The sequence below is a fragment of the Eremomyces bilateralis genome (genome assembly GCF_010015585.1).
Source record: "Eremomyces bilateralis CBS 781.70 unplaced genomic scaffold P152scaffold_4, whole genome shotgun sequence".
NCBI lineage: Eukaryota > Fungi > Ascomycota > Dothideomycetes > Eremomycetales > Eremomycetaceae > Eremomyces > Eremomyces bilateralis.
In genome coordinates this window covers 1,494,869-1,520,721 of record NW_022985070.1, presented here as the reverse complement: position 1 = coordinate 1,520,721, position 25,853 = coordinate 1,494,869, and the positions used below count along the sequence as shown (strand labels likewise).

The following is a 25,853-nucleotide window of genomic DNA, read 5'->3' as shown; positions in this document are numbered from 1 at the left end:
CACGCGTTACCTTTCCTCCATCGGTCGATATCAATCGCCTGGAATTTTTGCAATCCCCTTGCCTTGTCTTCCAGTTTTCCACGTCGCTCTGTCGAACCGTATGGCAGATTACTCATAGGATCAACCAGCAACGGTCAATATATTTCAGATTGATAAGACGCTATAAATGTCTCATATGCATTGTCGTAACGAATTCTAAATCATCGTCCCATATGGCTGGCTAGCCCGTCCCTTCAGAAAGGTAGATCAAGGCTCGACGGCGTGTCAGACTTGAGCGACAGCGCTCTGACAACCTCGACATCAGAGACATCTGGCATCTCCGACTCATCCCGCACCTCCACCTTCCTCTCCACAATCCCCAACTCCATCCCCCTCGGCTCCCCTCCTTCGGCGGAACATACGACCACGCCCGATACCCCTCCTCCGCCTCCTGCACGCTCGTCCGCGACCGGATCAACGCCCTGATTTCCTCCCGCCCTCCCAAGCGCTTCGCCCACTCCAGTCGCGTCTTGAGACGGAAAGTCCGATGGAAGCGTGTGGTAGGATGTGGGATTCGTAGACCTGGGGCGCGGTTAGGTGTGTCGTGGACGGAATCAGAAGCAGGAAAACGTACTCGGAGCTCGAACTTCTCGGTTTCGTTTGTCGTCACGTCGGAATTCACGAGGCAGCAGTAGAAACTGAAGCCGCTAGCGTCTTGGTAGATGTGATGATTGTCTGGGGCAGCACGCCATCCGTCAGCTTTCGATCTCTTCCTGGGCGAGGGCTTCCCCTCTACTAACGCCCTCATTTGACGGGCCCGGGCGAGGGATTCGACGGCCGATGTGGGCGACGACGAGAGAGACTCCGACGTACTTGACACCAAGTCTCTCTTGGCATCCTTAATGCCATCGTTGAACCGCTTTTCTAGGGGAATCGGTCTGTTACTGTGTGGTGCTAAATCACACCTACGTAAAATGAAAAGCGAGTGGGTACCTTCTGCCTTCAGTGACTTCGCTTCCTTCGCTCGTCTCTGTCCCTTCAATCCTGTTATTCGTGCGCTGGTACGTGCCCTCTCTCTGCTTGCTGTGACGCAGCAATGAATCCTCAAGCCAGTCGTAGGAGACGATCTTCTTCTTCCATTTCAAGGCGGAAGCAACTGACGGGCATAAGTCAGTGTTGCATTATTCACGGCCGCATAGTGTAACCCACCTAAAACGGTCTTTCTTTTAAAGTGGTACTTGGAGCAAATCAGATGGGTCAGGCCATCCGTCACATGGTCTCCCTCGGCCTCCATTATCTGTGGCCCACCGCTTCAGATTCTCATGGCTGTGACTGTCGCCGAAGTCCCCCCGTCGCAGCGATAACGCAGTTCGTCAAGGCGCCGTACTTTTTTCCTACGGTGACCCAGAAATGTACCACAGCTGCGTATTCTAGACTGATTGCTCAGATTAGTGACCAGACATGTCATCGGCTGAGGGATGATGCTCGATAGATCAAGTGCGTGTTCAAGGCACGATGACCACTGGCTGCACTGGATACAGTAACGGGATGAAGGTAATGAAAGGAAAAAGAGTTGGTAGCCATCATTCATAAATCAGAGTGAATAGAAATCGGCAAAAAAGGTGATATATCGTCGACTAATTGACTAGGTACTGAGTTGGGGCTGGTATTGTAAAATTCGCAGAGAAGTAGAAGACACATATGGAATCCTGCAGTGCATATGGGAGCGAACTGATTTAGAGGTCAAGATCTGAACGCAGAATGAGTCAGATCACCCATAGAGTCCTGTTGTTGAAGTGACATGATATTAGGAAGGATATTAGGAGTCGAATCAGTTGAATAAGAGGCTCCAGTGGTCAATCAGTGTACAAGCGAGGCTTGACAATTACGCAGGACAACACTGACCAGCGTGAATTCGTTACGATGAGAATGAGGCAACCATTCAGTGTATCAGTGATGACAGGAGACGCAGGTATGTCTTCACTGTTGCATGTGCCATTATGGATGGCCCCAAGGATAAATATCAGCAGCATGCCGCCTGCCATTGGGTGTACTGTATAAGATTCTAGAGAAAGGTCTAATCACTTTTAGCTGCCTTCACAAAAGCCTGGATCTTTTCTATGCTCTGAACCCCATCTTCTTCGACACCGCTACTAACATCAACCCCAACAACCTGGCTCCGAACGCTGGAAAGTTGCCGAAGAACATCTTGTACCGATGCCGGATTCAGTCCACCCGCCAAGAGGACCTTCAAGTTCGGGTCGGCCTTGAGTCTGCTGACAACCGATGACAGGTCCACTGATTTGCCCGAGCCGCCGGCCCCGGCGTCAAACAAGGCAATGGAGTGATATCCTCGCACGCCAGCTTCGATCTCCTCCGGCTTAAAGCTGCGGATGACGGGAACGGGGATCAATCGCGCCCACTCGACCGGCTCGGCGCCATGAAGCTGGACAATATCCAGGCCAAGTTCTGTTTGTTGTTGCAGGATGTACTCGAGCGGTTGGTTCTGGAAGACTCCGACAAGAAGGCTGCGTGTGGTGGACGACAGGTGGTATGAGGAAGTGAGCTCGAAGAAATCAGATGGACCTGCCAATGAACTGGATTTCCTTGTCGGTCCATTTCTTTTTGGTGTTGAATGCACCACTTTTGAGATCGCCAACGCAGTGTCTCGAGAGACGCACCGACTTCTTCCTGAGACAAGGATCATTCCAATCAAGTCGGCCCCTGCTTCAATAGCGGCTTTTGCAGCCTCCGGAGTCCGTGTGCCGCATATCTTCACAAGTGGCGCATTCTTGACTGGTGTCTTGCTCACGCTCTGTCCACCCCCGAGAAGGGTGGAAACAAATTTCGGGAGGTCCGTCGCCCGCATCAAGGCTTCGCCCACAAGTACCGCGCCGACACCGCTCTTTTGATAGGGCTCGACATCTTGGGGACCAGAAATGCCGCTCAGGGCACACACAATAGTCTCTTTGGGGACCATATCCATGAGTCTACTGGTGGTTTCTAGATCGACCTCAAAGTTGGTAAGGTTCCGGTTGTTGACGCCAATAACCTGGGCGCCCAAATCCACAGCGATGCGGGTCTCATCCACATTCTGGACTTCCACCAATGGCTCCATGCCTAGAGACTGCGAATATCGATACAATCGCGTCAACGTCTCTTCGTCGAGCATTTTTACGATGAGGAGGACAGTGTCCGCACCAGCGAGCCTCGCCTCCAAAATCTGATACTCCTCGAAGATAAACTCTTTGCGTAGGATGGCCGGCCGGTCCGCCATACCGTCCACAGCTTGCCGGACAGCTTTGAGATCGTCGATCGTGCCCTTAAACCAGTCAGGCTCGGTGAGGACGGAGATGACGCTTGCTCCGGACTGTGCATATTGCCTGGCTTGCGCAGGAGCGCACGCAGCTGCGGCGATGATGCCTTTCGAAGGCGATGCGCGCTTGATCTCGGCCATCAATGACAACTGGAACGGCGTGCGGCTGAGTCGTTCCCGGAACGGCATCAGGGGAGGAGCCAGTCCAAGTTCATACGCCGCCTGTAAGTTCTCCGGGCTTAGCGTAGGGACTAGCTTCTGCGCCGCGACCAGCTCTTTTCGACGGGCGTAGATTTTTTCGAGGATCGAAGTGGTTTTATCACGCGAGATCTCATTCGCCTTGACTGGCGTGGTGGTCTTGATGAACGCTTCATTCTCCGCCCAAGTTCCTCCTTGCATTTTCAGAAAGTTCTTCAGCATCGTTCGACCTTCGGCGGTCAGAATACTTTCGGGATGAAACTGGACTCCTTCGACAACATATTCTTTGTGTCGAATGCCCATGATGACATGCTTGTTGCCATCTGGAAGAGCCGTCCACGAGGTGACCTCCAAACAGGATGGAAGAGTCGGATGAGTTCCAGCAAGCGAATGGTATCGGGTTACAGGGATATCCTGAGGGACATTGGCGTATACTCCTTTGCCATCGTGAAATAGTTGAGATGTTTTGCCGTGCAATATCTCCCCTGTTACGTCCACCGTCCCACCAAAAGCCGAGTACATGCATTGTCTACCTAGCATTAACACCACAGATAGCCGTACAGTTTAAAGTTGACTTACTCTCCCATACAGACGCCCAGGACGGGGATTTTGCCGCTGAAATGTAATATCGCCTCTTTGCTGATTCCGGCATCGTGATCCGGGTGGCCAGGACCTGGACTGATGACGAGTTGCGTCGGCTTCTTCTCTATCAACTGCTGCAACGTGATTTGATCATTTCTGAACACCGTAACCGTGGCACCTTCGAGGATAAGGTATTGGTACACGTTCCAGGTGAATGAATCGTAGTTGTCAATAAGCACGAGGTTGCTCGCAGTCGGCAGTGGGGAGACAGCATCTGGTTGATGAGGAGAGAAGTCCACGAGTTTAGCCTCAGCCATATTGACGAGTATCTGTACAATGCCAAAATTCAATCAAATAAAAGGGGTCAAATTGGAGAAGTTTCTTAATTGAAGGAAGTTAAAGCGAACTCTTCCATCCGGAATCATCAAAGGACGATGATCAGTCATGCTGACTGAGCGGCAATATTTCCCAGCGCGCCGCAGCGGCCAAAGATGAAACAGCGATTCTGGCTCGCGTCGTCGGCCGGACCGCAGTCGCGAAGTGAAAGCAGCGATCAATCTGGAGTCGCGTCAAGCTTGAATGATAGTTGATACAGAACAAGCAACTATATTGCCATAAAGCCCTCCCAGATTATTCTCCCAGATTATTCATTCCACGAACAAAATTCATGGAACGGTAATCACAATCCTCAAGCGCCTTTCCTTGCGCTATGGAACCTGAAAATGTGGAGGTGTATTTCCCTCCGCTGAACAAATGTCTTACTGGAGGAGCTCAACTTTTGTAAGTGCTCTGGGAGGGTCGCAGAACATTGTTAACGAGTTCAGGTCATGGAAATCCGTCTACTGGGCGTTGACTTGCTCGGGCAACCCCCTTGAGGATACTCCGGTACAGAGCTTCCTCAATGATCCCGTCACATATGGTCTCCTCCGTCATGCCTTCGAACCGACGATGCGCATGGAGAGAGGACCTTTCGACACCAAAACCTCCGCGGTTAACGTCACCCCGGGAGATAACGCTCTCTACAACATTGAAGAGATCAAAGAGGATGCCATCTGGCTATCGGAAGAACTCAAGATAGACGAACTCGCTGCTCTGCGCCTAGTTATCCTGGAATGGCAGGGTCGTCCACAATCAAAACTTCTCTGCGGATTCACCGAAGAGGAGGTGCTGGGAATACAGAATGCGATCGGCGCGATCAATTCGGCTTCCTCGTTGATTTCTCAAGAAGAGCAGAACAACGAGTCCATATCCAAGGAGCGGCGGAAAGTCAACCTTCTACGGCTGTATATGACCGAGCGAGCCCATCTGACCAAGGTGACGGAGTTCCTCCTCCACTATGGAGTCTCAACGATTCCATTACAACGGGACTTTTTCGGTTACAGAGACCCAAAATCCGCGACTGGCACCGACGAGTGGATTGCCACCCTGGGCCAACGACTTTTGGGAAATTTACACGAAGAAGGATTCACGCATGTCAGGATGTCGCGGTTCACTGCTACTTGCAAGACATGGCTCGAAGTTCGACACCATAATTTGGATGCTGGGCAAGGGTGGTTGAAACGTTGGGTTGAGAACGGCGCGGTCGAACTTGCGGAAACCTGGGCCTGGCTTCAACTTTCCGAGATGGTTGCCATTATGCAAATCCTCTTAGTCCATCTTATTGCCTGGCGGGACATTTGCTCCATCACCATGGTGGAGACGTGGTTTGATTTCCTCGGATCGGCATCTTTCTTCGATGGCGCACATTTCCGCGGTCCTTTCGAGTCGACAGCCAGCCTTGTCTATCAACTTCAATTGCTGGTGTCAAGTACATCGGTGCTAATGATTTGGGGGGAGGGCATCCGACCATATTTGGTGGAGCATGCGAGAGATCGGTCCTCGGAAATCATCAATAAGGACCAGACACGCTTCATTGCCAGCGCGACATGCATGGAGAGCGTCCATCGAGTCATTGTAAACGCTTCGAATGCGGGTTTGCAGCCTGCGATACCGGCAATCTATGCCTGGAGCCTCATTGGGCTCTTAGTCAAGGACGCCGCCGCCGAAGCACAAGAGCAAGGACTACAGCAGAGTCCCAGTCAGCCGTTAGATACCGCCGACCCAGGCCAAGGATTCTACGAGACCGTCGCCGAACTGCTCTCCACAGTGCAAAACCCGAGGGACGATGCGGAAGAGGATGATCAAATTGCGCTCTTGCTCGTCGCCTCCATCGACCAGTTCCAAATACTGAATGTCATTTCCGGTATCGCGGATGGCTTAGATGTCATGGTCCCCCAGAGTAGCGGTACGGCAACCCGACTTGCCCTTCGCAGGAGTCTTCTATCTCTCGTGAGAGATAGCCTTACCTACGTACAGTACTCGGCCGATTTACTGGGAGCAACTTTATCGATCCTTTCCTCTGATAAGCCAGTCCACAGTTTGGTCAGCTTACTCACTAGAGAGATTCCGCTCGACGCCCGTGAAGCCAATCGGGTCAAGGACGCCTCGGATTTCAAGATCATCACCGAGTTCTTAGAAGATCAACGAGGCTTCATGCGTGCGATTTTCGACCAAGCCGTCCTGCGATTTCCCCTGGAAGTTTCTCCGCTTCTGAAGCTCTGCCAAGCTCTGGCTGTAACTCCGTGTCCGGACAACGATCCACCAGGCGCACTCTGGGTTCGGGGGATCCTCTCACAGCTCCATTCTTTCACCTGCCGATTGCCAGCCAACTTTGCTGGATACGAAATCATCCCATTACGAGACGGAGTGAACGGCATGAGACTTCTCTACGACCTACCTCTTTTCACGGAAGTCAGACGCACTCTTCTACATTCGAACCAAAACGGGGCAAGTGGCACGCCTTTCATCATGAATGCTGGAACCGTTGGCGCGCTTCTCACGAGCAAGCCGCCTCATATCACGAGCTGGGAGTACTCATGCTCGGCTTTCGAGTTGCTCACCAGCTACCTCAGCACGTTGCTCGGAAACTGCAACGAACGACCGACATTTGCCGACCACGAATTACAGCTCGACACCGCTGCCGACATAATATCGACAATCACTATCCTCTTGGACGCCTGTTTCCGTATGCCGCATATCCACAACCAAGAAGACGTGGATCCGAAAACGGAGGCGCTTCTCATTCTTGGCGAGTGCCGCTCACTCCTCTCCGACCAGCGGGACTTGATTTCTGTCGTTTTCGCCATCTTCGAGCAACAACTTCAACGCGAGTGCGAGCAACCTGGCCTCGACGGGTCCCTCGACCTTCTGATCAGCTGTCTGCGGTTCATCACGATCGTGACGGCGGTTTCTCCGGAACGGGTGTGGGGTCCGCTTTCGCGCAGCCGCTTCGTCCGGTCGGATGGCAGCGGCGGGGCCATCATCGCCATCGTCACCTCCACGGAACTGGTCACGGGACAGTTTGGCTTCCTCCTTGCGTGCATTCGGTTGTTTGAGGAGCTCGTGGAGGATGCGGTGATCCGATCCGTCAGTCGAAACGCGGCGTCGAAGGCGGTGGTCCGGTTCGGTACACCCAACGTGACGACGTCCATGAGCACGCAAAAGATGATCTCAGACTTGATCGCCCTGGCTGTGAAGTTGCTGGCTGGCGTTTATTCGGCCTTTGGGAGCTGGAACTTTCAAGATGTGAATGAGAGGTTGGAGATCGGCTCTCGGCTGACTTCCCTGTTCGAGCGCATCGTGGTCTATGTCTATGACTGCGATGAGGCAACCGCCCCGAAAGAACGGTTAGCGGGAACATTAGCGGGGAGTGCCGAGTATCTACTTGAAATCTTCCTAGCCCCTTCCGACAGCAGTGGATTCACGAGACCGTTGTTGGAATCACTGACATACGGCTGCATGGTCCCGTCGCAAACCCCCGATGTCACGGCCTTGAAGCCATGGACGAAACAAACGGAATCGGCGATCAAGTTTTCCACCATTTTGCTACGAGCTGGAATCCTGCTGAACATGCCGACCAGCCTCCTGGAACAGCAGCTCTTCAAAGTGGCGCCCGTTCTGGCGCGTCTCTTTGCCGGCGGCGACGCCCACAAGTACTCCACCGCGTGTCTTCTGGAAGCCATGATCCGCAGCAGTGACAAGTCGAGCGAGGAACCGGCGTCCCTCTTAGGCCAAATGGGCTCGGAAACCGCAACGTCGTTCTTGGCGGCCCTGCTCCAGCTCAACCGACCACTTGAGGACCCTGCGATCGAAGAGGCCATATGGCAACTCCTCTCGGCCGTCGTCAGCTCCCGGCAACAGTGGTTCGCGATCGCGATCCTGACGGGCAAGTCACCGCGCGATATGCGCGCGAACGCGTCTCGCGGAGGGCAGCAGGCCTCGCTAGGGAACAACGTCCTCCGCCACGCCGCGGAGGCGTTGAAAGCCGACGAGATGCCGATTCACCGGGGTTTTCCTATGCTTACGTTTCTCCGCGATGCGTTCTCCCACTACGCGTGGACCATGGACACCTTCACAGCCCACCGAGACTGCGTCAACGCGCTGATTCGTCATCTCCAGCCCATGCCGCGACCCTCGTCGCTAAACACCCCCGAAGTCGTGGTCACCACCGCGCAACAGTGGAGTTTCATCTCGGTGGCGGTGGAGATCCTGGCGTTGCATCTGCACAGCGAACCGCGGCAAAAACGCGCCGATTTGGTCGCCCGCCTGACGCAGCCCTCCGCGGATCGTCCCAGCGTTGTCGAGTACTTAACTGGACCGGTCCCCGGCATGTCCGAGGTTGTCCGCGCGCAGGTGGGCGCCGGCGCGTCGCCGATCGCGTATAATCGATCGCTGCACGCCAATCTGAACCGCAACTTCAACATGGTCTTCCGACCCGCTAGCCTGCAGAATTTCAAACGCACCTTGCTGTACCGGGCGGAGCTGGGATGGAACTATTTCTACGACATCCCGTTCGCGGCGAAATTGCTCCGGTACGAGAAGGCGTGGGAGGGCCGCAATGGGAATGGGTTGAAAGCGGAGGTGTTGCGCGCCAACGCGAATTTGTCGTTGGTGGAGTCCCAGGTCCAGCTCCTTCGCGCGTGGAAGCTGCTGGCAATCGAGCTGAGTCGCAGCATTACCCCGAACGAGCGTGCCGCTAGGCAACTGACGACGGCGGTGGTGTCGAGCTTGGAGGCGAACAAATCCGACAATTCACCCCCTGAGCTCGCCGGTCGGGTCATTCAAAGTCGTTTGGAGCTGTCCTTCATCGTGGTTCAACGATTAGTCGCCGCGGGGTTGTCGGACCAGGAAACGCAAGAGCTGTTCGATGCGGCATGGAACGCGTTCCGAGATACCTGCAACGACTTCGATAACGCTTTCTCCGGTTCCAACGTCGACGAAGTCCGGATGACGTTGAAGATCCTGTTCCTTGCCATCCAAGCCAACTTCCGGCTACTTACCCAGCCACGGCCTGACGGGATGTCGGATGGTGACTGGAATCAAGTAGTCCAGAGGCGGACAGCGCAGATCCCGACGGCCCTTGAGATCATGGACAAGGTGGTCCTCCGAGGGGTGAAGTCGTTCGTCAAACAAGTCCACAACGACGCGCAATCATGCGACCCGAGCGACCTCGTGCTCCTCACCGCCATCTTCCAATTCTCGCTCCGCGTGCCGGGGATGGGCCGATCGCATTCGCAGATCTCCCTCCTCGTGAGCACGGCGAGCGCGATCCGGTGCGCCACGACGCTCTTCTCCTGGTCTGACAAGCTGGTCATCAACGGCGACCCGATCTACGGAGAGCTCAGCGTGCTCTTCCTCCTGGAGCTCTCCAGCGTGCCGCTGGTCGCCGAGTCCATGGCCGTGGAAGGCGTGCTCGCCAATATCAGCAACTCTAACCTGGCCAAGTACTTCCGCCTAGAGCACGGCATGGGCCCCTTCGACGAACCAGTCCGCCTCCACTCGATCTGGACCCGCGGCATCCTCCCGCTGTGTCTCAACCTGCTGGACTCCGTCGGCCCCCCCATCGCCGCCGAGCTCGCCACCTTCCTCAACCAGTTCCGCGGGCAACTCGCCCGCAACGTCACCACCATCGACAGCAAGCAATCCCGCATCCTCAAGACGCGACCCGGGACCATGACCCTCAACCTAGCCTCGGAAACGCACTCGCTCGCACTCCTCGCCGCGCTCCTCGACCGCTGCCGCTCCGCCGGCCTCGTGCAGGGCGTCGTGGCGGCGGACATCCCTGCGCTGGACTGGGACCGGGCGACGGTGCGCGACGACGTGGAGTCGTGGCTGGCGAGCCGGGCGTATTTGCGGCAGCGAATCGTGCCGGCGAGCGAGGGGGACGTGGGGCTGGCGAAGATGGCGGCAATAAAGGGGGAGAATGGGAGTGAGAATCGGTTGGAGGAGCGGGTAGTGCAGGAGCTGCAGCAGGCGATGGTGTTGTTGGCGGAGAGTGCGAACGGGGGAGGATGAACGGGGGGCATTGGCGTTTGGTCCCAAAAAGGGTTAGGAATATCACGGATGCGGGATGAAGCGGTATTTTATGCGAAAGGAGCCTTTGATCCTTGCCACTCCGTCGGCTTCTTTGCTTACTGACTACTGTGCATGCTCGGTTGGTGAGGTGAGCGTTGGATCATGCATGCTAATGGGTGTGGTACGTAGGATCGATTGGGCCAAAAAAATGAACACAGACACGGGAACTAGCGGATGATACAAAAGCAGGTGTTCATAGACAGATACCAATCCACGCATGAAGACTCAATACCTTTGTGATATGCACGTAATAGTTACCTATAATTAGGTACACGCGTAGGTATACGTACGTGTTGTTGGATGGCGAAGCTCAAGCGATGGGGTCGAGGCCCAAGTGCGATTATTGCCTCATTGCCTTGCAGAATTAATTCCGAGATTACGCCACACTGGTGCTATGTTTTTCTGTGGCTGATGCGTGTTTAGCTGTGGAGCTGTGGCTGACACTCCAATCTCTCGTCAACCCCCAAGTCACCACTTAAACTCTTACTGCTGCTGGAGCTGACTGACGGTTAAGATTACATCCCATCGCCATCATCCCATAACACCCGCACCATTCCAACCACACCATATTTACGCGAACATCATCCAACAAGCAGGCAATAGGAGAAAGGAATTGACACCATTACACCTGGTTGCAGAGCATCGTTCCCACCCCCGTCTCCCCATCCCTTTTCCGTCGCTGACCGTCCGCGCCCCCGTCCCGAGTCGTCCTTGCGTCAACCTCGACACTTTCCACGAACTTCCCACCGCATTCTTCCGCGGCCATGTCTTACGGAGGGCAGCAGCAGTCGTACGGTCAGTACGGCGGGAACCCGTACGGCTCAGAAAATGAAGGCTATGGCGGTGGCTACGGCGGGTCAAATCCATATGGCGATTCGGTGGGTGACATGGACACGGGATTAGAAACACCACGCAATCAACATGCTAATCGATTGCAGCCAAACCCAAGCGGTAACAACCAAGCTGCCGCTCCCGGACGCCAGCCAGATCTCGCCGCCTACGACGTCAACCCCGGGCAGACGGGCTCCACGCGCCCCAACATCCTTAGCGACGCCGACTTCCTCGAGCGCATACAAGCCACGAAAGGCGACATCAACACGCTGTCCACACAGATCTCCAACATTGCCACCATGCACCAGCGCGCGCTCTCCTCCACCGACAGCACCATGAGCCAGCAGATCGACACCGTCGTCGAGAACACGCAGGTCCTCAACAGCCAGATCAAGGACCAGATCAAGTTCTTGGAGACCGACGCCGTGCGGTCCGGGGACAACAAGACGAAGCACTCGCAGGTGCGCAACCTGAAGCAGCAGTTCAAGCAGCAGCTGGAGGAGTTTCAGCGCGAGGAGAGCACGTATCGGCAGCGGTACAAGGATGCCATCGCGCGGCAGTATCGGATCGTTAACCCTACCGCGACGGAAGACGAGGTGCAGGAGGCCGCCGATGCGGATTGGGGGAATGAGGGCGTGTTCCAGACCGCGGTAAGCCCCTCTGCAATATATTCACTTTCCTCACGCTCATACTAACATCCCTTAGCTCCGCTCCAACCGCCAAGCACACGCCTCCTCCGTCCTGGGCGCCGTCCGCGCCCGCCACAACGACATCCAACGCATCGAGCGCACACTCGGCGAGCTCGCCCAACTCTTCCAAGACCTGGCAGAGGCGGTGGTGGTGCAGGACCAGGCGGTGGCGCAGGTGGAGGAGCAGACGGACAAGGTGCGCACGGACGTGGAGGGCGGCAACAAGCAGCTAGACTCCGGAATCAGGTCGGCGCGGCGGGCGCGGAAGATGAAGTGGTGGTGCTTGGGCATCTGCGTGCTGATTGTGGTTATCTTGGCGTTGGTGCTGGGGTTGTATTTTGGGGTGGGGAAGGGGTCGTCGAAAAATAATAACCAATAGAGCGATGGGGAAGACGTCGGTCGACGGGGGCGGTCAAAGTCGCGAGATGGGGAGAGCTGGGTGGTGACGATGCCCGCCTCGTCCGCACTGTATTGATTTTGGATGAGACGAGGTTTTTGCGATCATTGTTCACGTCGGGACAGGAGACCGACGATTTCTTTTGTTGGACGGGAGAGACAGCGGTCGAACGGGGCTTTCTAGGAGATGATTCATTTGTATATCGGCCAGCATCACACTACTACTAATACGTGCTCCTGTGCAGCTAGAGGAGCATAGGAGTTATATAGGATAATCCTCATCGTTTGATCCAGTGTGACCGTTCACAAGTCTAGTCACTAATGGTAGTACATAGGTCAGAGATCATGTCCTTAGATTGAGCAGCACCAAAGGTTGATATTCGCCTTACTGCCTCAGGCCACATAGCTGTATTATTCGTCGAGTCGTCAAGGTTCCTCGGTATAATCAAGCCCGGCTAATGCTGTATCGATCATCACCACCCTCCGCAACCAGGCGCTACACAAGATATAAACACCGCCATGATGGTTCCTGCTCCTTCCAACCGCGAGCCTCAAACGCCGCCATGTCTCCCCAACCGCCCCCCGTGAAATGCATCCTCTTCGACGTCGGCGGAGTTCTGGTATGACCTCCTCCTCCTTCCCCTCTCCCCCAGCATTCCCCAAACCCATGAGACTTGCAACTGACGATCCGCAGGTCGTCTCCCCAATGCAAGCTATCCTCGACTACGAACTCGCCAACAGTATCCCCCCCGGCTTCGTCAACTTCGCCATCTCCCGCTCCGGCCCCACCGGCGCCTGGTCGCTTATCGAAACCGGCCAAATCCCCCTCGACGACGCCTTCTTCGCGACCTTCAAAACCGACCTCACCAACCCCGCGCTATGGGCCGAATACTGGATCCGGCACACGACAAAGGAGAAGAGCGCTGCCCCATCGCGCTCCAACGTCCCTCCCGTCCCTGACATCGACGCGAAGCGTCTCTTCTGGACCATGATGAAGATGAGCCGCGCCCCGGACCGCGATATGTATCCGGCGCTGCTGAAGCTGCGGGCGTCCGGGCGGTTCACGCTGGCGGCGCTGAGCAACACGGTGGCGTATCCGCCGGGGGTGGTGGACGCGGACGGGGTGCCGTTCAGCGCGGAGCTGGCGCATCCGGCGGGGTCGCCGGAGGAGAAAGTCCGAGAGATGAAGCAGAACTTCGAGGTGTTCGTGTCGAGCGCGCATGTTGGGATGCGGAAACCGGATCCGCGGATTTATGAGTATGCGGTGGGGGAGATGAATCGGGTGCGGAGGGGGGAGGGGAAGGGGGAGGTGAGGATGGAGGAGGTGGTATTTATTGATGACATAGGGCAGAACCTGAAGGGGGCGAGAGAGCTGGGGATGCAGACGGTGAAGGTAACGTTGGGGAAGAATCGGGAGGCGGTGAAGGAACTGGAGAAGTTGACGGGATTGAGTTTGTTGGATGATGGGAGGTCGAAGTTGTAGACTTGTCGTTGGATGATTAGGATGACTTCATGGATATATAGACCTGATCCTCGCATATCATAGACACAGGCTTCTATCCGAGCATGCTCTTCTTCCGCCCTCGCATCCGCACCTGATCTAACTTTCGTAGCACGGTCTGCCCGGCCTTGTAGTTCTCTCCATACGCATTCAACACTTCCTGGAAGAGATGTTCGGCCTGGGGATGGGTGCTCCCAAACGCCCTCTCCAGCACGTACAGGTCGACGGCCTTGTCTTCGTCTTGGACGGTTTGGTTGGCAAGGCCGAAGTCGATGAGCACCACGTCGCCGTCTAGCTCTTGCTCTGGTTCTGGTTCTTGCGCTTGGGCATCTCGGAGGGCCTCCATCGCGATATCTGCTTCGGCTGCTTCTGCCGCTTCGGCTGCATCATGACCTGGGTGTGTCGTCCTCTTCTTCTTCCGTGGCCGCAGCATCAAATTGCTGGTAGTAAGATCCCCATGACACACTCCCACCGAATGCAATTTCCCCACGGCGACGCCAACCTTCCTCATTAGCCCCAACAGCTGCTTTTCTATCCCCTCAATCCCTTCCTTCCCTTCCTTCTCTTCCGCACTCTGCGCATCCCGATGCTCCCGCACATGATACACCCCATCCAACACCTCCCTCACCGTTCTCCCCTCCACCCACTCCAACGCGATCCACCCCGTCTCCCAATCCGCCCCCAGAACACCCGGTACCGTCACCCCGTCGCGGCGACACCGCACCAGCACCCGCGCTTCCGCGAGTAGGCGCGCTTTCGTGAGCCGGCGGTCGAGGGTCGCGTGGCGGTAGGCTTTGGGGGGGCGGTATTTGAGGGCGCAGGGGAGGGAGGGGGTGAGGAGGGTGGTTTTGTAGAGGAGGGATTCAGCGCCTTGGACGCGGAGGTCGAGGGGAGGAGAGGTGGGGGAGGTGAAGGGGGGAGGGAGGGTGTGTGCGGTGGTGACGGCGGCCGTGGTTAAGGTCATGATTGCTGGTAGTTCTTCAATTCGACATGGATATGGTCGTTGATTTGATTTGATGTTAAAGTGACTTAAGGGAGATTCTAATCTGTCTCTGCTGAGTGTTGTCTGAACCGAGTGACTCTGACCTGAACCATTCACCGTGGGGGTGAAAATGCAAATCCGGGGATGAACAGGGGTCTGATGAACTTTATGATGCGACATCAACACAGTTCATCCAACTCCCCGTAACACCCCTTTTCCAATTCTATAGCCTCTTAACCACCCCATCAACACTACAACAACATCCCCATCCTCAATCATGCGAACCTCCCGCCTCTCCCGCGAAGCCGCCCAGCTCAACGCCGCCCTAACCCCCCGCACCACCCGTCGAACCACGCGTTCCACACCTCTCACCCCCGACACCACCACCTCTTCTCCATACCTCAAACGCAAACGCTCCTCCTCCCCCCTCCCCAAAGCAGAACCTATCCCCCGCCCCACCAAGGCGCCCAAAGCTCAACCAAAACCGACACCCCGCCCTACCAAAGCGCTCAAAACCGAGCCACATGCCGCTCCAGCGCGCTGGGAAGAGGTATACGCCGTGACGCAAGCGATGCGGGCGGACATAGTCGCGCCAGTCGACACGATGGGATGTGCGACGCTGGCGGATCCGACGGCCTCGGCGCGCGACCAGCGGTTCCAGACGCTGGTGGCGCTGATGCTGTCGTCGCAGACGAAGGACGTGGTGACGGCGGCGGCGATGGGGCGGTTGCGGGAGGAGGTGCCAGGGGTATGTGAAGAAGATAGGGTGGATAGTGTGTGGAGCTGACGGTGGTGGAATAGGGCTTCAACCTTGAATCGATCCTCGCCCTCCCCGCACCGCGGCTAAACGAGCTCATCGCAAAAGTCGGCTTCCACAACGTCAAAACGGCGTACATCCTCCGCACCGCCGCCATCCTCCGCGACGAGCACGATTCCGACATTCCCGCTACCATTGTCGGCCTCACGTCCCTCCCCGGAGTCGGCCCCAAGATGGCCTACCTCTGCCTGTCGGCGGCGTGGGGTCGCGACGAGGGGATTGGCGTCGACGTGCACGTGCATCGGATCACGAATCGGTGGGGGTGGAATAGGACGAAGGGGCCGGAGGAGACGCGGAAGGCGTTGGAGGGGTGGTTGCCGAGGGATAAGTGGAATGAGATCAATCATTTGTTGGTGGGGTTTGGGCAGACCATCTGCGCGCCGGTGCGGCCGCGGTGCGGAGAGTGTGGGTTGGCGGAGAAGGGGCTTTGCCCGAGTGCGAAGGTGGTGAAGGGGAAGAGCAGCGTGGTAAAGAAGGAGACGATCACGACGAACGGAGACGCGGGTCAGGCGATCAAGAAGGAAATTAAGGAGGAGACCAAACTGGTAGATATGGAGGATATCGGACTACCGAGCTCCCGATCGTCGAGAAGAATACCATAGCATTAATAACGCAAGCTACGTAGGCATCGACGCACAGAAATATACAGACCCAAACTGCGGCACCAGCGAACCATGGATGAACGAGGCAATTTGACCTTCTCCGATGCCGCCTTTCTCGCCCGCGAAACCTATGCCACCGGACGCCGATCCCGTGAACCCCGAACCGTCATTAATCGGATACTCATCAACCCCCATCCGTCCCATCCTAAGAATCAAGTTCCATTGTCTCCATAATGGACTCGCTCATCGCACGAACGCCGCTCCGGTTCTTGCGCCGTGACGAGGTCTCGCTCACCGTCGCCGACCCTCGCCTCCGACCCCGCATCGACTGTAGCGACGAGCTGGAAGAATCGCTGACTAGTGCATGTTCGTGATCTAGGAGGTCTAGGTCGTTGTCGACTTCGTCGTCGCCCGGGTTATCGATGACCATGTCATCGTCATCGTCGTCGGCGTAGTCGATCCCCGCGCGCTCGCCCAGCCAGAACACCGCGCGCTTCCTCGCGCCGTCGTCATAGACAGAGCTACGTCGCTTCTTCTTCGGCGTGGGCGCGATAGGCGCGCGCAAGGGGGTGTGTCCAATGATGCTCATGCCGCGAAGGTGGATATAGCAGACTCGCTTCTTCTGCTTGTTGAAGAAGAAATGATGGATGCTCCAGATCGCGCCTTCCTCGCCCTGGAAGGGGTCTTCTTCCGGCAGATACGTGTACACGTCGCAGGAGCGAAGGTCCATCTCATTGTCGATGAGCCGCCACATCCGCGGTCCCCATGCGCTGCTACCAGTGGTGCTTTGCGATGCACCCTGCAGCACCGTCACCGGCCGCGGTCGCAGATTGTAGATAGTCGAGTCGATCCGGTTGGTGACGGCGGTAAAGTACCGCTCCCGTCGGAAGTCCGACGGTCGAAGGATGTTCGAAAAGTCATAGTCGGGATGGCTGGAATTCAGCGTCGCGATCAAGTATGCGAAGGTGCGACGGCTTGACACCTGGCTCAGCGGACCGAACGCGCTGGAGCGGGAGAGATTCAACGATGCGCCGAGGGACTCGGCCTGCGGTGGGGAGAGGGAAACGGAGAGTTTGAGGAGGGTCTCATGTTGGGATTCCAGGGAATCTTCGATCTCCTTGTAGAGCTTCTTGTCACTGCCAGCAGCCTTGGTCGTATACAGGTCGCAGCCTCCGATCACGTGGCAGTCCGCTGTATCGAAGTTCAAGGCGGTGGTGACGTCTTCCAGCTCGCGAATCGGCAGATACTAGTCTCGGTCAGCCCAGGTTTAACAGTGGCGATAACGCCGACAATTCGCGATTTCAAGTAGAACGGGTTCACCACAACCAACGCAACCCCGAACTCGGCGGCCGCGATGTGTTGTGATAATGAATTCCCGATATGGTCGGGTATGCATCAGCAGGAGTCAGCGCATACCTTCATTGTTAGAAGTCAACCAAGCCCAGTGCAGGCGTTGCGCCTACACGAGCTGAGCAGAAGTGACCAAAGCCATAGGGCGTGATTCGAATGAAGGTGTTGTATTGTCGGATCTGAATGATGGGAATTGACTGAGAAGAGTGACTGTATGCCGAAGCGGAGATGTCATGACGGGAGATACGGCCACGGATGGACGGCGCATCACGTGATCCAGCCACGCATCCAGCCAACGAAATCGATGATTCATTGGCAGCGAATTAGACAGGTATCATGCAGCCAATCAGGCAGCGACCATGCCGCACCTGCCTCACTTCAGGCACTCCATTCATGTGGACTAGCAACATAAGCAAGTGTAACAAGCAAATGCGTTGATGAGACACTGAGGTGCAGCAGCAGGTACTTTGACAGTAGGTACTTGGAGTCTTGGGGTCTTGGACAAAGGGAAGGCATATCTCCATTCTCTTGTTCATCCACCATTCTCAGGTATCAGTCCGTCATGCAGCTCTCCAAGTTCCATTCACCTTGCCGCACCGGTACGCTGCCGGATCCAGCCATGACCACCAACCCAACACGTGGTGAACAGTGAGTCTTTCTTCGTATATTGGGTATCATAAAGGAAACCGTGATCGGAGTATGATAATTCATGTCGCAGAGTCTGCGGGATTAGTACCACATCGATCGATCGTAGTGTTCCACTCCGGTGGAACTTGAGGTTGCGCAGTTTACGACCGCAGCAAAGTCGATGGTTGGGTTCGGAGGGTCCATAAAGGACTCCTGATAGAAATGGCAGCATCTCAGAGGAACCCAAGGTCCTTTAGCTGCTGCTCAAATGCGAGTTCCTCCTAAAGTCCAATGTATCAGTAAATGTCGGGGGAAATGGTCGTGCAAGATCAGGTCGTACTTCGTTCTCTTGGGGCACCTCAATTACATGATCTTGGTGACGATGTCCTCTTCGGCCTACAGTGAAGTAATGCAATCTTAGTACCCGGTGGGTTTGTCGGAGGTGAATACAAATGCGGCCCAGTTTCCAAGCCAGGGAAAGAGACGGTCATGGGCTCACCTCCATGTCTTCAAGGCTGTCTTGCTGGCCGATGCACCGCAGGACGTTCTTCTTGCTGGTTTCCTGCAGCTCACCGGCAAGCAGCAGCTCATCCAGGATGAAATAGGCCTTTTGGAAGTTGAAGATGATGTCCAGCTCACAGACGTTGCCGTAGTATTTGTCCATTTGTTCGACGTAGCGATGGATGATCTCAAGGGTGATAAGCTCGTTGTCGGTAGAGTCGCACCCGGCGATGAAGAAGAGGGACGCATAGCGGCGATAGACGATCTTGGTGTCTGATGACGGTCAGACTGGGATGCATGAAACACGTCGTATCCCGTACCTTTATACTCGAGGAAATTGCACATTCGAGTTCGGCGTGCAAGAACAATTTGAGAGACATCCTTCACGATCTTCGCCTTGTCTTTGGGGGAAAGGGTTGTGAACCATTTAGCTAATCGCTAATGCCGGTCAGCTGTCGTCTGCTGCAAGAAATCAACCTGGAGAGCATACCACTTTGCCCTGTCTCGAAAGGAGAATGAGATATCTAAATCATTGATCAGCCATTGGGTGCAGTCTCGATAAACCGGCTCAGTTACTTGATTGCCATCTCGTCGAGGCCTGGTAGAATCCAACACGTATATCGATCGCTCCAAATTTCGAGGCTAGAAGGTCAACGACGGTCCCGGTGGTGGAGCAGTTTAATAGGAGGTCGAGTGTGAGGCGCGAGCAGAATGGTAATGGGGTGTTAATTGTTAAATGGTAGCAGCGAATATTTGGTGATGGTGGATGAACTAACAGCGTTGAGCTTGAGAGATTCTGCGTGTGGGAGTCTGTGCTGTCACTGTTGTGCTGGTGGACAATAGAGGGGAAGGAATAATGTCGGCTTTCTGTGTCAGCATGTCCGATATGCCCGCCATCGGCATCGTGCATGTTTACGCCTACGCTTTATATACTGCACTCGGCTTCTCCATTCAAACTTTGTGAATAGCGAATACTCCAGTTACTGTCTACGGTAGACCGTAATTACATGTCCTGGGTTCATGACCTGCCTTAGTTGAGCGGTCAATTTCGGTTGCGTAGAGGATACCTCCTGTAAACTGCCATCATGAAACTCATTGTGTCCACATCGTGAGCCACCACACCTGCTTTCCGCTCGAGAGAGACTTCTAACATGATCTAGGAATATTATGAGTGGCGGCCCCCCTCTCATCCGCCAATCCCATGCCGAAAAGTCCAACCTGGAACTCATCAGCTCCCTCCGCTCTAACATCCAAGCCGCCAAGGACGCCGCCGTCGACCCCGACCAGAACGGCGACACCAAGCCTGACGACGTCTCCAACCTCCCCCTCAGCGCATGGACGACGACCGACGGTGATCAGATATCGGTCCCGTCGCTCGAATCCCCCTGTTCCGGCCTAAGCGAAGACCCAGAGCAATACGACATCACCGTCAAGCTATTCTACCTCCCGGGCGTAGGCACGGAACTACGATGCGCGCACACGCGCGAGGCGATCGCCTTGGTCCTCAAGAAGCTGCGCGTCTCCACCATTGACTTGCTGATCGTGTCGTTTCCGGGGATCACCTTCGACGCGGACGACGAGGACGAGGAGGAGCCGCTACAGAACGGGGTGGCCGACGACGATGCCACCCGGGCTGAAGTGGACATGGTCAGCCAGACGTGGCGGATTTTGGAACAGCTGTATGAGGACGGCTCGATCAAGAGCTTGGGACTGTCCGAGTTTGGGACGAACCGTCTGCAACGCCTGCTCCCGAACGTGCGGGTCAAGCCCGCCGTCGACCAGATCAATGTGCGAGATTGCTGCGTCGTTCCCAAACAGCTCATCATGTTCGGGAAAAAGGAGTCGATCGAGCTGCTCACGCATAACGACTGCACCGACGTCCTGCCGCGAGGGACGTTGACCGAACTGCTGGGTCCGACGGATGCCGGGGTGGATCTACTGTCCCAACTGAGCCAGGTGAATCCCGCCTTGACTGGCAATGTCGAACCGCAGTTTGTGGTGAAATACACTGCGGTGGTCAAGGATCGGGGGGTCGTCGAAAGCAAAGGGTACTTCGCCGTCGCCAACGTCAGCTGAGGGTGGAGATGGAGTCCCGCCATTTCCACCACGATCCGACACATGCCGAGATTGAAGATTCTGTTTTATACACAGAGCCATTTGGTATCGACAGCAGTGGTGAATGCGAATCGTTCCCCTGGGTGGCGTCGCTTCAAGCGGATTGTCAACGACCCCACCCAGGATCACACACATCACATTACTAGAAGATGGTTAGCACGGAAAATGACTGTGATAGCCACTGTCCATTTACGACAGTCCCCAGTCGCGGAATATTGGTAGGGGCATACAAGACATGATTAAGATTTGATCAATATTAAGAGGATGAACAATAGCAGAATCTTAGCATTGTCCCTGAAACCTTCATCTTAGCTGCTCTATGCATCCGGTTCGCGATACGCCTCCTGAGTTGGATTCAGTCACAGAGGCATCCGCCTGGCTTAGCATTGTCCATATGCTCTGCTATATATTGTCCCCCATAGTATTGTCAACGCCATATTGGCTTTACTACAACGATATAATATCCGCCTTTCCTTCAACCGTCAATCTTTCTTAAGTCACTTCATTCCTCCTTTCTTCTGCTTCTTCTTCTTCTTCTTGCAAATACAATCTTCTACATCACCATCCAAGCGGTCTTGATTTCTGGCAAACAAGACCCCCAAAAAGCAGACTACCAACAACATGACATCCAACACCACCACCCCCATCGACTCCTTCAACCAATCTTTTTCCTTCCTCTCGGGCAACACTACCCTCATCATCCCCCTCGCCGACCTCCGCGACTTCCTCAACACGGCGGCAGGTCCTGCATCGACTACGGCACGTAAATCGGCGCCACCTTCATCATGCTCATCGTCTGCCAATACATCGGGACCGCACCGCAGCTCGCCGCGCTGATCTACACCGCCGTGGCCATCTCCCTGCCGTTCTCCGCCCTCTGGGCCGCACAGGCGGTCGAGAACCATTCGCGGAGCGCCGCGAGCGACCACCATCCCCGGCGGCCGATATTGTGGAACGTGTTCCGGAACGGCAGCGTGGGGAGTTCGAAGGGCAAGAACTCGTATGCGGACGACGAGACGACGCGGAAGGCGACCGTCATGGCGGTGAATGGTCAGGGAGAGCTTCCTGATGTGGCGGGGTGATGATTGAACGGAAAGGGGGGCTATAATGGACGGGGGGAGAGGAGTGGTTTGGACTGAGTCTTTCGCGAGCGGGTTAACTAGGGTGGTTGTATTTTGACCCTCTAGGCGCTTCTAGTCGTGGTACGGAGAGTACCATCTACTCTAACACATCAGGTACAAAAGCAATACCACACTTTTACCCTTCACCAGATATCAGTGCTTGAATCATCCGTCCTAACCCTTCACCAGATATCAGTGCTTGAATCATCCGGCCTAACCCTTCATGATGTCGAGTCAGGCACCGATCATAAACCCTCCCTAACTCCCAACCGATTTTCCAAACGCCAGTTGCACATCAATACAGTAGAACCCTAGGCCATACCACGCATCATCGATCCCATCGTCCGGTCTTTAACCAGGTCCAATTCTCGGCCTAACTCCATTAGCACGCATCACAAACCACAAGCCCTCCACGACTACTCACATATCATGATGCTCACTCAACCCCGACAAATACCGATTCAACTCCTGCACCTTCTCTTTATGCGTCTTCGCTCCCTCGCGCCGCATCCGCTCCGCCATCTACAACCGTCAGCACGCCATCTCCTCGTTCAAACCACCAAACCGAGATGTAAAAGCCACGGGGGATAGTTAGGGAAAACATACCCGCTCCCGTCTCCGCTCCTCATACCGCCTCTCCGCCTCCGTCCGCCCGCTCATCCCCGCCCGCGTCGCCTCCACAATCTCCCGCTCCAACCTTTCCACCTCCTTCTTCTCCCGCTCCCCCTTCCCTCCCTCCTCACCCTTCATTACCTCGCCTGTCTCCGTCGCTGGGAGTTCATTCATGGTTGCCGCATGGTTCGAGTGAGTTGCGGGGGTGGTCGCGTCGTTGGGCTTCGGGCGTTTCTTCTTCTTCTTCTTGTCGACGCCGCGGCCTTTGAGGCGGAGGGCGCCGGGGACGGCGTTGCTGGTCGAGGACATGGTGGGAATCAATATCAATTGTCCATGGGCGCCGGGGTTGACCGCCGCGTCGGTGGATTGACGGAGGGAGTGACGTGCTCGAGGCCGCGGTTTGCTTGGGAGTGGACGTCGAAGGTTTGGATGGATGTAAAGACGCGCGAATGGACGGTTCAGTGCATGTTAGTCGGGGGTGGAACTTAGAAATGATAATTAGAACCAGTTGATCGAGGTGGATGGGTGAGGTGGATAGGTGATGATGCTTAGTCATCCTACCGCATCGTCACTTTCCTTCAACTTCAACTTCCCCTTCACGAGCACCCGAACGGGGCAGCAGTCTACCATCACTTGGTTACATGTACTTCTTCCCAATCCACACCGAAGCAAAGTCACTCCATCACCATCACCAAAGCATCCAACCATAGTTCAACGTCCACGTTTCAATTCCTATCGTTGTCGATTGCATCAACCGCACTTTCAGTTATAACGGCCGTGACCCCACCAACGGGACACCGCAACTAAATAATAATAATAACCCCTTCCTTTCACTTTCCTTCCCGTGTCCATGCGTCCGGCAAATATCCGTTCGTGTCCCACGTAACAGGAAAGAGGAGGACACTCGTTCCACCACCACGATTCGAAGCCTCCGTCCCTCTAGCTTCCCAACCTATCTTCCGTCCCAACCGACGCAAGTAAAAACCACTCCATCCATTCTCCACGTCGAGGAAACGCACCAGAAAATCCCAGGACCACGTTCGAGTGACCGAGGTCGCGATTAAAAAAAGGAGATGGATGCGCTGGACAGAGAAACTACCGCCGCCCGTACGTGTATCGACGCCGGCGAACGACCGTGCATCAAACCAGTTGATGCACGTCCGAGTTGGCCGAGCGACGGGTAAGCGAGTGATCCGTCCGAGGAAGCATGCAAGCGGAGAATCGAAAAAATGCCACGGTACGGAAGCAAGACGCGGGTCCCATCCATGTCCGGGGAAATGGGGAAACGAATAATTCGGAACGACGATCGAAGCCGATGCACACGCCAACCAACCACCAAGAAACGAGAAATGAAGAAAGTCGTAAGAACCATGATCGTAAGCCGGCAACCCGTCATGCTATTGCTATCCCCCGCCGTCGGAGGACTGATTAGCCGCAGTAGCTCTTCCGCTTCTCCACGCGCTCCAACAACATGAACGGCATCTGCCTCCGGTCCCCCGGCGGCGTCTTCAACTCCAACTTCTCCAAACCCGCAACTATCGCCTCTGCCTCCCCGCTCATCCGCTCCTTCCGCTCCGCTCCGATCGCCGCGGCGCGCAGGCTCCCATGGCTCGATTTATCGGATGTGCGCCCGGTCCCGGCGTCGGAGTACCCATCGTCACCATACCCGTCCCCGTCGGCGAACGGGTGCTCGAGCTCCGCGTCGGACGACGGGAGGGAGAACGTCATCTCCGTCTCGCTGACGGGCGTCGAGCTACCGACGCTACCGGAGCTGGCGCCGCCGATGCTGCCGTGCACGCTGCCGGCGCCGCCGCGGCGCTCGAGGCCTTTGCGGACCAGGCTGCTGACCGCCTTGCGGCGCTGGCGGGTGGCGAAATTCTTGCTGCCTTCGTGCTTGGTGGTCGGGGCAGCGAGGAGCTCTTCCATGGGGGGCGGGCCGCGGGGCTGGCGGGTCGGGTGCTCGCCGGCGCGGTTTTGGCCAGGGCCGAAGGTACCGGTGAGGGGGGTGGGCGGGAACGCGGGACGTGCAGACCGGGGCGCAGCGTCGGAGATCGGGGAGGCGGTGGAGAAGTTCAGCGAGGAGATCTTCTTGTGGTTGCGACGCAGAGCGGAGTTGTTGGAGTTTCCAGGAGGCGGGGCCATGCCCTGCTGGGTGGGCGACGGCGTGTGCTTCGGAGGAGTAGGTCCGCGAGGGCTGAATGGGCTGGTGCAGGACGCATCGATCGGGGATGCTCCACGGCGAAGGCGCTCCGTGGCAGCACCGTACAAGTGATGGCTCGGGGTCTGCGGAACAGGGGAAGCCACGGATTGCTGCGGATGCATGCTCGGATCCACCGCGTACGTGTACTGCCCCGTCATCGGATTAAAAACACGGTAGACACCCGGATACCCAGGCAGTTCCTGAGGGATTGGAGACACGCCATTCTGCAGTTGTTGGGCATAGAAACCCATCTGGGGGGTGGGGGGAGTTTGCGGGCTCCCCGCATAGTTGCCACGAGCGCCCCCGTTGAAATTCATCCCTCCGAACTGCTGGCCGGTCAGGTTGAGGAGCTGCTGCTGAAGCTGCTGTTGGCGTTGGTTCAGATACGCCTCGGTGGCGAGGAGCTGCGCCACGAGGTTCGGATCTGTCTCCTGGTCCTCCGGAGAAAAGGCCATCGACGGAGGTGCAAGCACATGGTTCGCAGGCTGGTACGACTGCTGCATGTTCTGCGCTCCATAGTGCTGCGAAGACTGCGGAAAGTGTGTGGCAGCGGCAGTGTGAGGCATCTGCGGAAGCTGGTGACGTGGGTACTCCCCAGACGGAGAGTCCGACCGCATATTGAACCCGTTGTGCGGCTGTTGGTTCAGAGGCGCCGAGGCGGGAGTGCCCGGTTTCGGGGCGGTCCTAAGTCCCGCGAGCAAGTGAGATCGGCTAGTGCGTGGGGTCTGACACGCCTCGCCAGGATTCTCACTGATGGCTGCGAGGTTGAGACGCTTCAGGCCCGTTCCCTTTCCGCGAGAGGCGAATCCCGCGGACGGGGCACCAATCTCACCGCCTGGGCTCATCGGACCGTAATTCATCTGAGCAAGAGCGCCAGCGTCCATGCTCATCCCGTTGTCTGAACCGTAGGTTGAGGGCGGCGACGACGGCATGATATCGGTCGAAGGACACGTTGCGTCGGGAAACTGATTAAGGAATCTC

The 25,853-nt window shown here is 56.1% G+C and overlaps 13 protein-coding genes across 13 annotated transcripts; 7 read left to right on the top strand and 6 right to left on the bottom strand.

Moving 5' to 3' along the window:
- Positions 1-233: 233 nt before the first annotated feature.
- P152DRAFT_471873 (uncharacterized protein) lies at positions 234-1,273 on the bottom strand (the record flags this gene model as incomplete). Its single annotated transcript, XM_033681109.1, has 4 exons — positions 234-561; positions 627-917; positions 973-1,135; positions 1,189-1,273. 4 exons carry the CDS (start codon positions 1,271-1,273, stop codon positions 234-236), a joined length of 867 nt encoding a protein of 288 aa, XP_033536889.1.
- A 713-nt stretch (positions 1,274-1,986) lies between these two features.
- P152DRAFT_456304 (putative anthranilate synthase component 2) lies at positions 1,987-4,455 on the bottom strand. Its single transcript, XM_033678970.1, has 2 exons — positions 4,073-4,455; positions 1,987-4,022 (listed from the first exon to the last, which is right to left on the bottom strand). The coding sequence occupies exons 1-2, from the start codon at positions 4,390-4,392 to the stop codon at positions 2,057-2,059; spliced, it is 2,286 nt and encodes a 761-aa protein (XP_033536888.1). The 5' UTR covers positions 4,393-4,455; the 3' UTR covers positions 1,987-2,056.
- A 221-nt stretch (positions 4,456-4,676) lies between these two features.
- Positions 4,677-10,757, top strand: P152DRAFT_480315 (uncharacterized protein). The gene is made up of 2 exons (XM_033681758.1): positions 4,677-4,855; positions 4,900-10,757. Exons 1-2 carry the CDS (start codon positions 4,785-4,787, stop codon positions 10,466-10,468), a joined length of 5,640 nt encoding a protein of 1,879 aa, XP_033536887.1. The 5' UTR covers positions 4,677-4,784; the 3' UTR covers positions 10,469-10,757.
- Positions 10,758-10,915: 158 nt separating this feature from the next.
- Positions 10,916-12,666, top strand: P152DRAFT_456301 (t-SNARE). The gene is made up of 3 exons (XM_033678969.1): positions 10,916-11,406; positions 11,467-12,009; positions 12,065-12,666. Exons 1-3 carry the CDS (start codon positions 11,293-11,295, stop codon positions 12,425-12,427), a joined length of 1,020 nt encoding a protein of 339 aa, XP_033536886.1. The 5' UTR covers positions 10,916-11,292; the 3' UTR covers positions 12,428-12,666.
- Positions 12,667-13,007: 341 nt separating this feature from the next.
- P152DRAFT_471868 (HAD-like protein) lies at positions 13,008-13,927 on the top strand (the record flags this gene model as incomplete). Its single annotated transcript, XM_033681108.1, has 2 exons — positions 13,008-13,064; positions 13,139-13,927. The coding sequence occupies 2 exons, from the start codon at positions 13,008-13,010 to the stop codon at positions 13,925-13,927; spliced, it is 846 nt and encodes a 281-aa protein (XP_033536885.1).
- P152DRAFT_456300 (kinase-like protein) lies at positions 13,723-15,012 on the bottom strand. The gene has a single exon (XM_033678968.1). The coding sequence runs from the start codon at positions 14,907-14,909 to the stop codon at positions 14,001-14,003; it is 909 nt and encodes a 302-aa protein (XP_033536884.1). The 5' UTR covers positions 14,910-15,012; the 3' UTR covers positions 13,723-14,000.
- A 210-nt stretch (positions 15,013-15,222) lies between these two features.
- P152DRAFT_412540 (DNA glycosylase) lies at positions 15,223-16,223 on the top strand (the record flags this gene model as incomplete). The annotated part of the gene is made up of 2 exons (XM_033676985.1): positions 15,223-15,702; positions 15,729-16,223. Coding segments are annotated over exons 1-2 (699 nt in total), but the record flags the coding sequence as incomplete, so codon positions are not given.
- On the bottom strand, positions 16,218-17,902 carry P152DRAFT_506075 (mitogen-activated protein kinase MAF1). Its single transcript, XM_033682464.1, has 3 exons — positions 17,763-17,902; positions 16,705-17,592; positions 16,218-16,632 (listed from the first exon to the last, which is right to left on the bottom strand). The coding sequence occupies exons 1-3, from the start codon at positions 17,766-17,768 to the stop codon at positions 16,552-16,554; spliced, it is 975 nt and encodes a 324-aa protein (XP_033536882.1). The 5' UTR covers positions 17,769-17,902; the 3' UTR covers positions 16,218-16,551.
- An 828-nt stretch (positions 17,903-18,730) lies between these two features.
- Positions 18,731-19,650, bottom strand: P152DRAFT_250331 (clathrin coat assembly protein ap19). Its single transcript, XM_033674701.1, has 4 exons — positions 19,401-19,650; positions 19,315-19,348; positions 19,145-19,262; positions 18,731-19,097 (listed from the first exon to the last, which is right to left on the bottom strand). The coding sequence occupies exons 1-4, from the start codon at positions 19,409-19,411 to the stop codon at positions 18,811-18,813; spliced, it is 450 nt and encodes a 149-aa protein (XP_033536881.1). The 5' UTR covers positions 19,412-19,650; the 3' UTR covers positions 18,731-18,810.
- A 259-nt stretch (positions 19,651-19,909) lies between these two features.
- P152DRAFT_471864 (glutamate-cysteine ligase modifier subunit) lies at positions 19,910-20,900 on the top strand (the record flags this gene model as incomplete). The annotated part of the gene is made up of 2 exons (XM_033681107.1): positions 19,910-19,932; positions 19,985-20,900. The coding sequence occupies 2 exons, from the start codon at positions 19,910-19,912 to the stop codon at positions 20,898-20,900; spliced, it is 939 nt and encodes a 312-aa protein (XP_033536880.1).
- Positions 20,901-20,994: 94 nt separating this feature from the next.
- On the top strand, positions 20,995-21,399 carry P152DRAFT_250201 (uncharacterized protein). The gene is made up of 2 exons (XM_033674700.1): positions 20,995-21,157; positions 21,218-21,399. The coding sequence occupies exons 1-2, from the start codon at positions 21,089-21,091 to the stop codon at positions 21,359-21,361; spliced, it is 213 nt and encodes a 70-aa protein (XP_033536879.1). The 5' UTR covers positions 20,995-21,088; the 3' UTR covers positions 21,362-21,399.
- Positions 21,400-21,724: 325 nt separating this feature from the next.
- On the top strand, positions 21,725-22,263 carry P152DRAFT_471863 (uncharacterized protein; the record flags this gene model as incomplete). Its single annotated transcript, XM_033681106.1, has 2 exons — positions 21,725-21,989; positions 22,250-22,263. 2 exons carry the CDS (start codon positions 21,725-21,727, stop codon positions 22,261-22,263), a joined length of 279 nt encoding a protein of 92 aa, XP_033536878.1.
- Positions 22,264-24,100: 1,837 nt separating this feature from the next.
- Positions 24,101-25,762, bottom strand: P152DRAFT_392410 (uncharacterized protein; the record flags this gene model as incomplete). The annotated part of the gene is made up of 1 exon (XM_033676149.1): positions 24,101-25,762. The coding sequence occupies one exon, from the start codon at positions 25,760-25,762 to the stop codon at positions 24,101-24,103; it is 1,662 nt and encodes a 553-aa protein (XP_033536877.1).
- Positions 25,763-25,853: the final 91 nt, after the last annotated feature.

Coding starts and splice junctions, on each gene's coding strand:
- P152DRAFT_456304 (XM_033678970.1), bottom strand. CDS start 4,392: ATGGCTGAGGCTAAACTCGTGGACTTCTCTCCTCATCAACCAGATGCT. Junction 4,023..4,072: donor CTGGGCGTCTGTATGGGAGA/GTAAGTCAACTT, acceptor AATGCTAGGTAG/ACAATGCATGTACTCGGCTT.
- P152DRAFT_480315 (XM_033681758.1), top strand. CDS start 4,785: ATGGAACCTGAAAATGTGGAGGTGTATTTCCCTCCGCTGAACAAATGT. Junction 4,856..4,899: donor ACTGGAGGAGCTCAACTTTT/GTAAGTGCTCTG, acceptor TAACGAGTTCAG/GTCATGGAAATCCGTCTACT.
- P152DRAFT_456301 (XM_033678969.1), top strand. CDS start 11,293: ATGTCTTACGGAGGGCAGCAGCAGTCGTACGGTCAGTACGGCGGGAAC. Junction 11,407..11,466: donor CAAATCCATATGGCGATTCG/GTGGGTGACATG, acceptor AATCGATTGCAG/CCAAACCCAAGCGGTAACAA. Junction 12,010..12,064: donor AGGGCGTGTTCCAGACCGCG/GTAAGCCCCTCT, acceptor AACATCCCTTAG/CTCCGCTCCAACCGCCAAGC.
- P152DRAFT_456300 (XM_033678968.1), bottom strand. CDS start 14,909: ATGACCTTAACCACGGCCGCCGTCACCACCGCACACACCCTCCCTCCC.
- P152DRAFT_506075 (XM_033682464.1), bottom strand. Junction 16,633..16,704: donor TAGATCACGAACATGCACTA/GTCAGCGATTCT, acceptor ACGGTGAGCGAG/ACCTCGTCACGGCGCAAGAA.
- P152DRAFT_250331 (XM_033674701.1), bottom strand. Junction 19,263..19,314: donor TTTCGAGACAGGGCAAAGTG/GTATGCTCTCCA, acceptor GACCGGCATTAG/CGATTAGCTAAATGGTTCAC. Junction 19,098..19,144: donor CAATTTCCTCGAGTATAAAG/GTACGGGATACG, acceptor GACCGTCATCAG/ACACCAAGATCGTCTATCGC.
- P152DRAFT_250201 (XM_033674700.1), top strand. CDS start 21,089: ATGGTTAGCACGGAAAATGACTGTGATAGCCACTGTCCATTTACGACA. Junction 21,158..21,217: donor TCCCCAGTCGCGGAATATTG/GTAGGGGCATAC, acceptor GAACAATAGCAG/AATCTTAGCATTGTCCCTGA.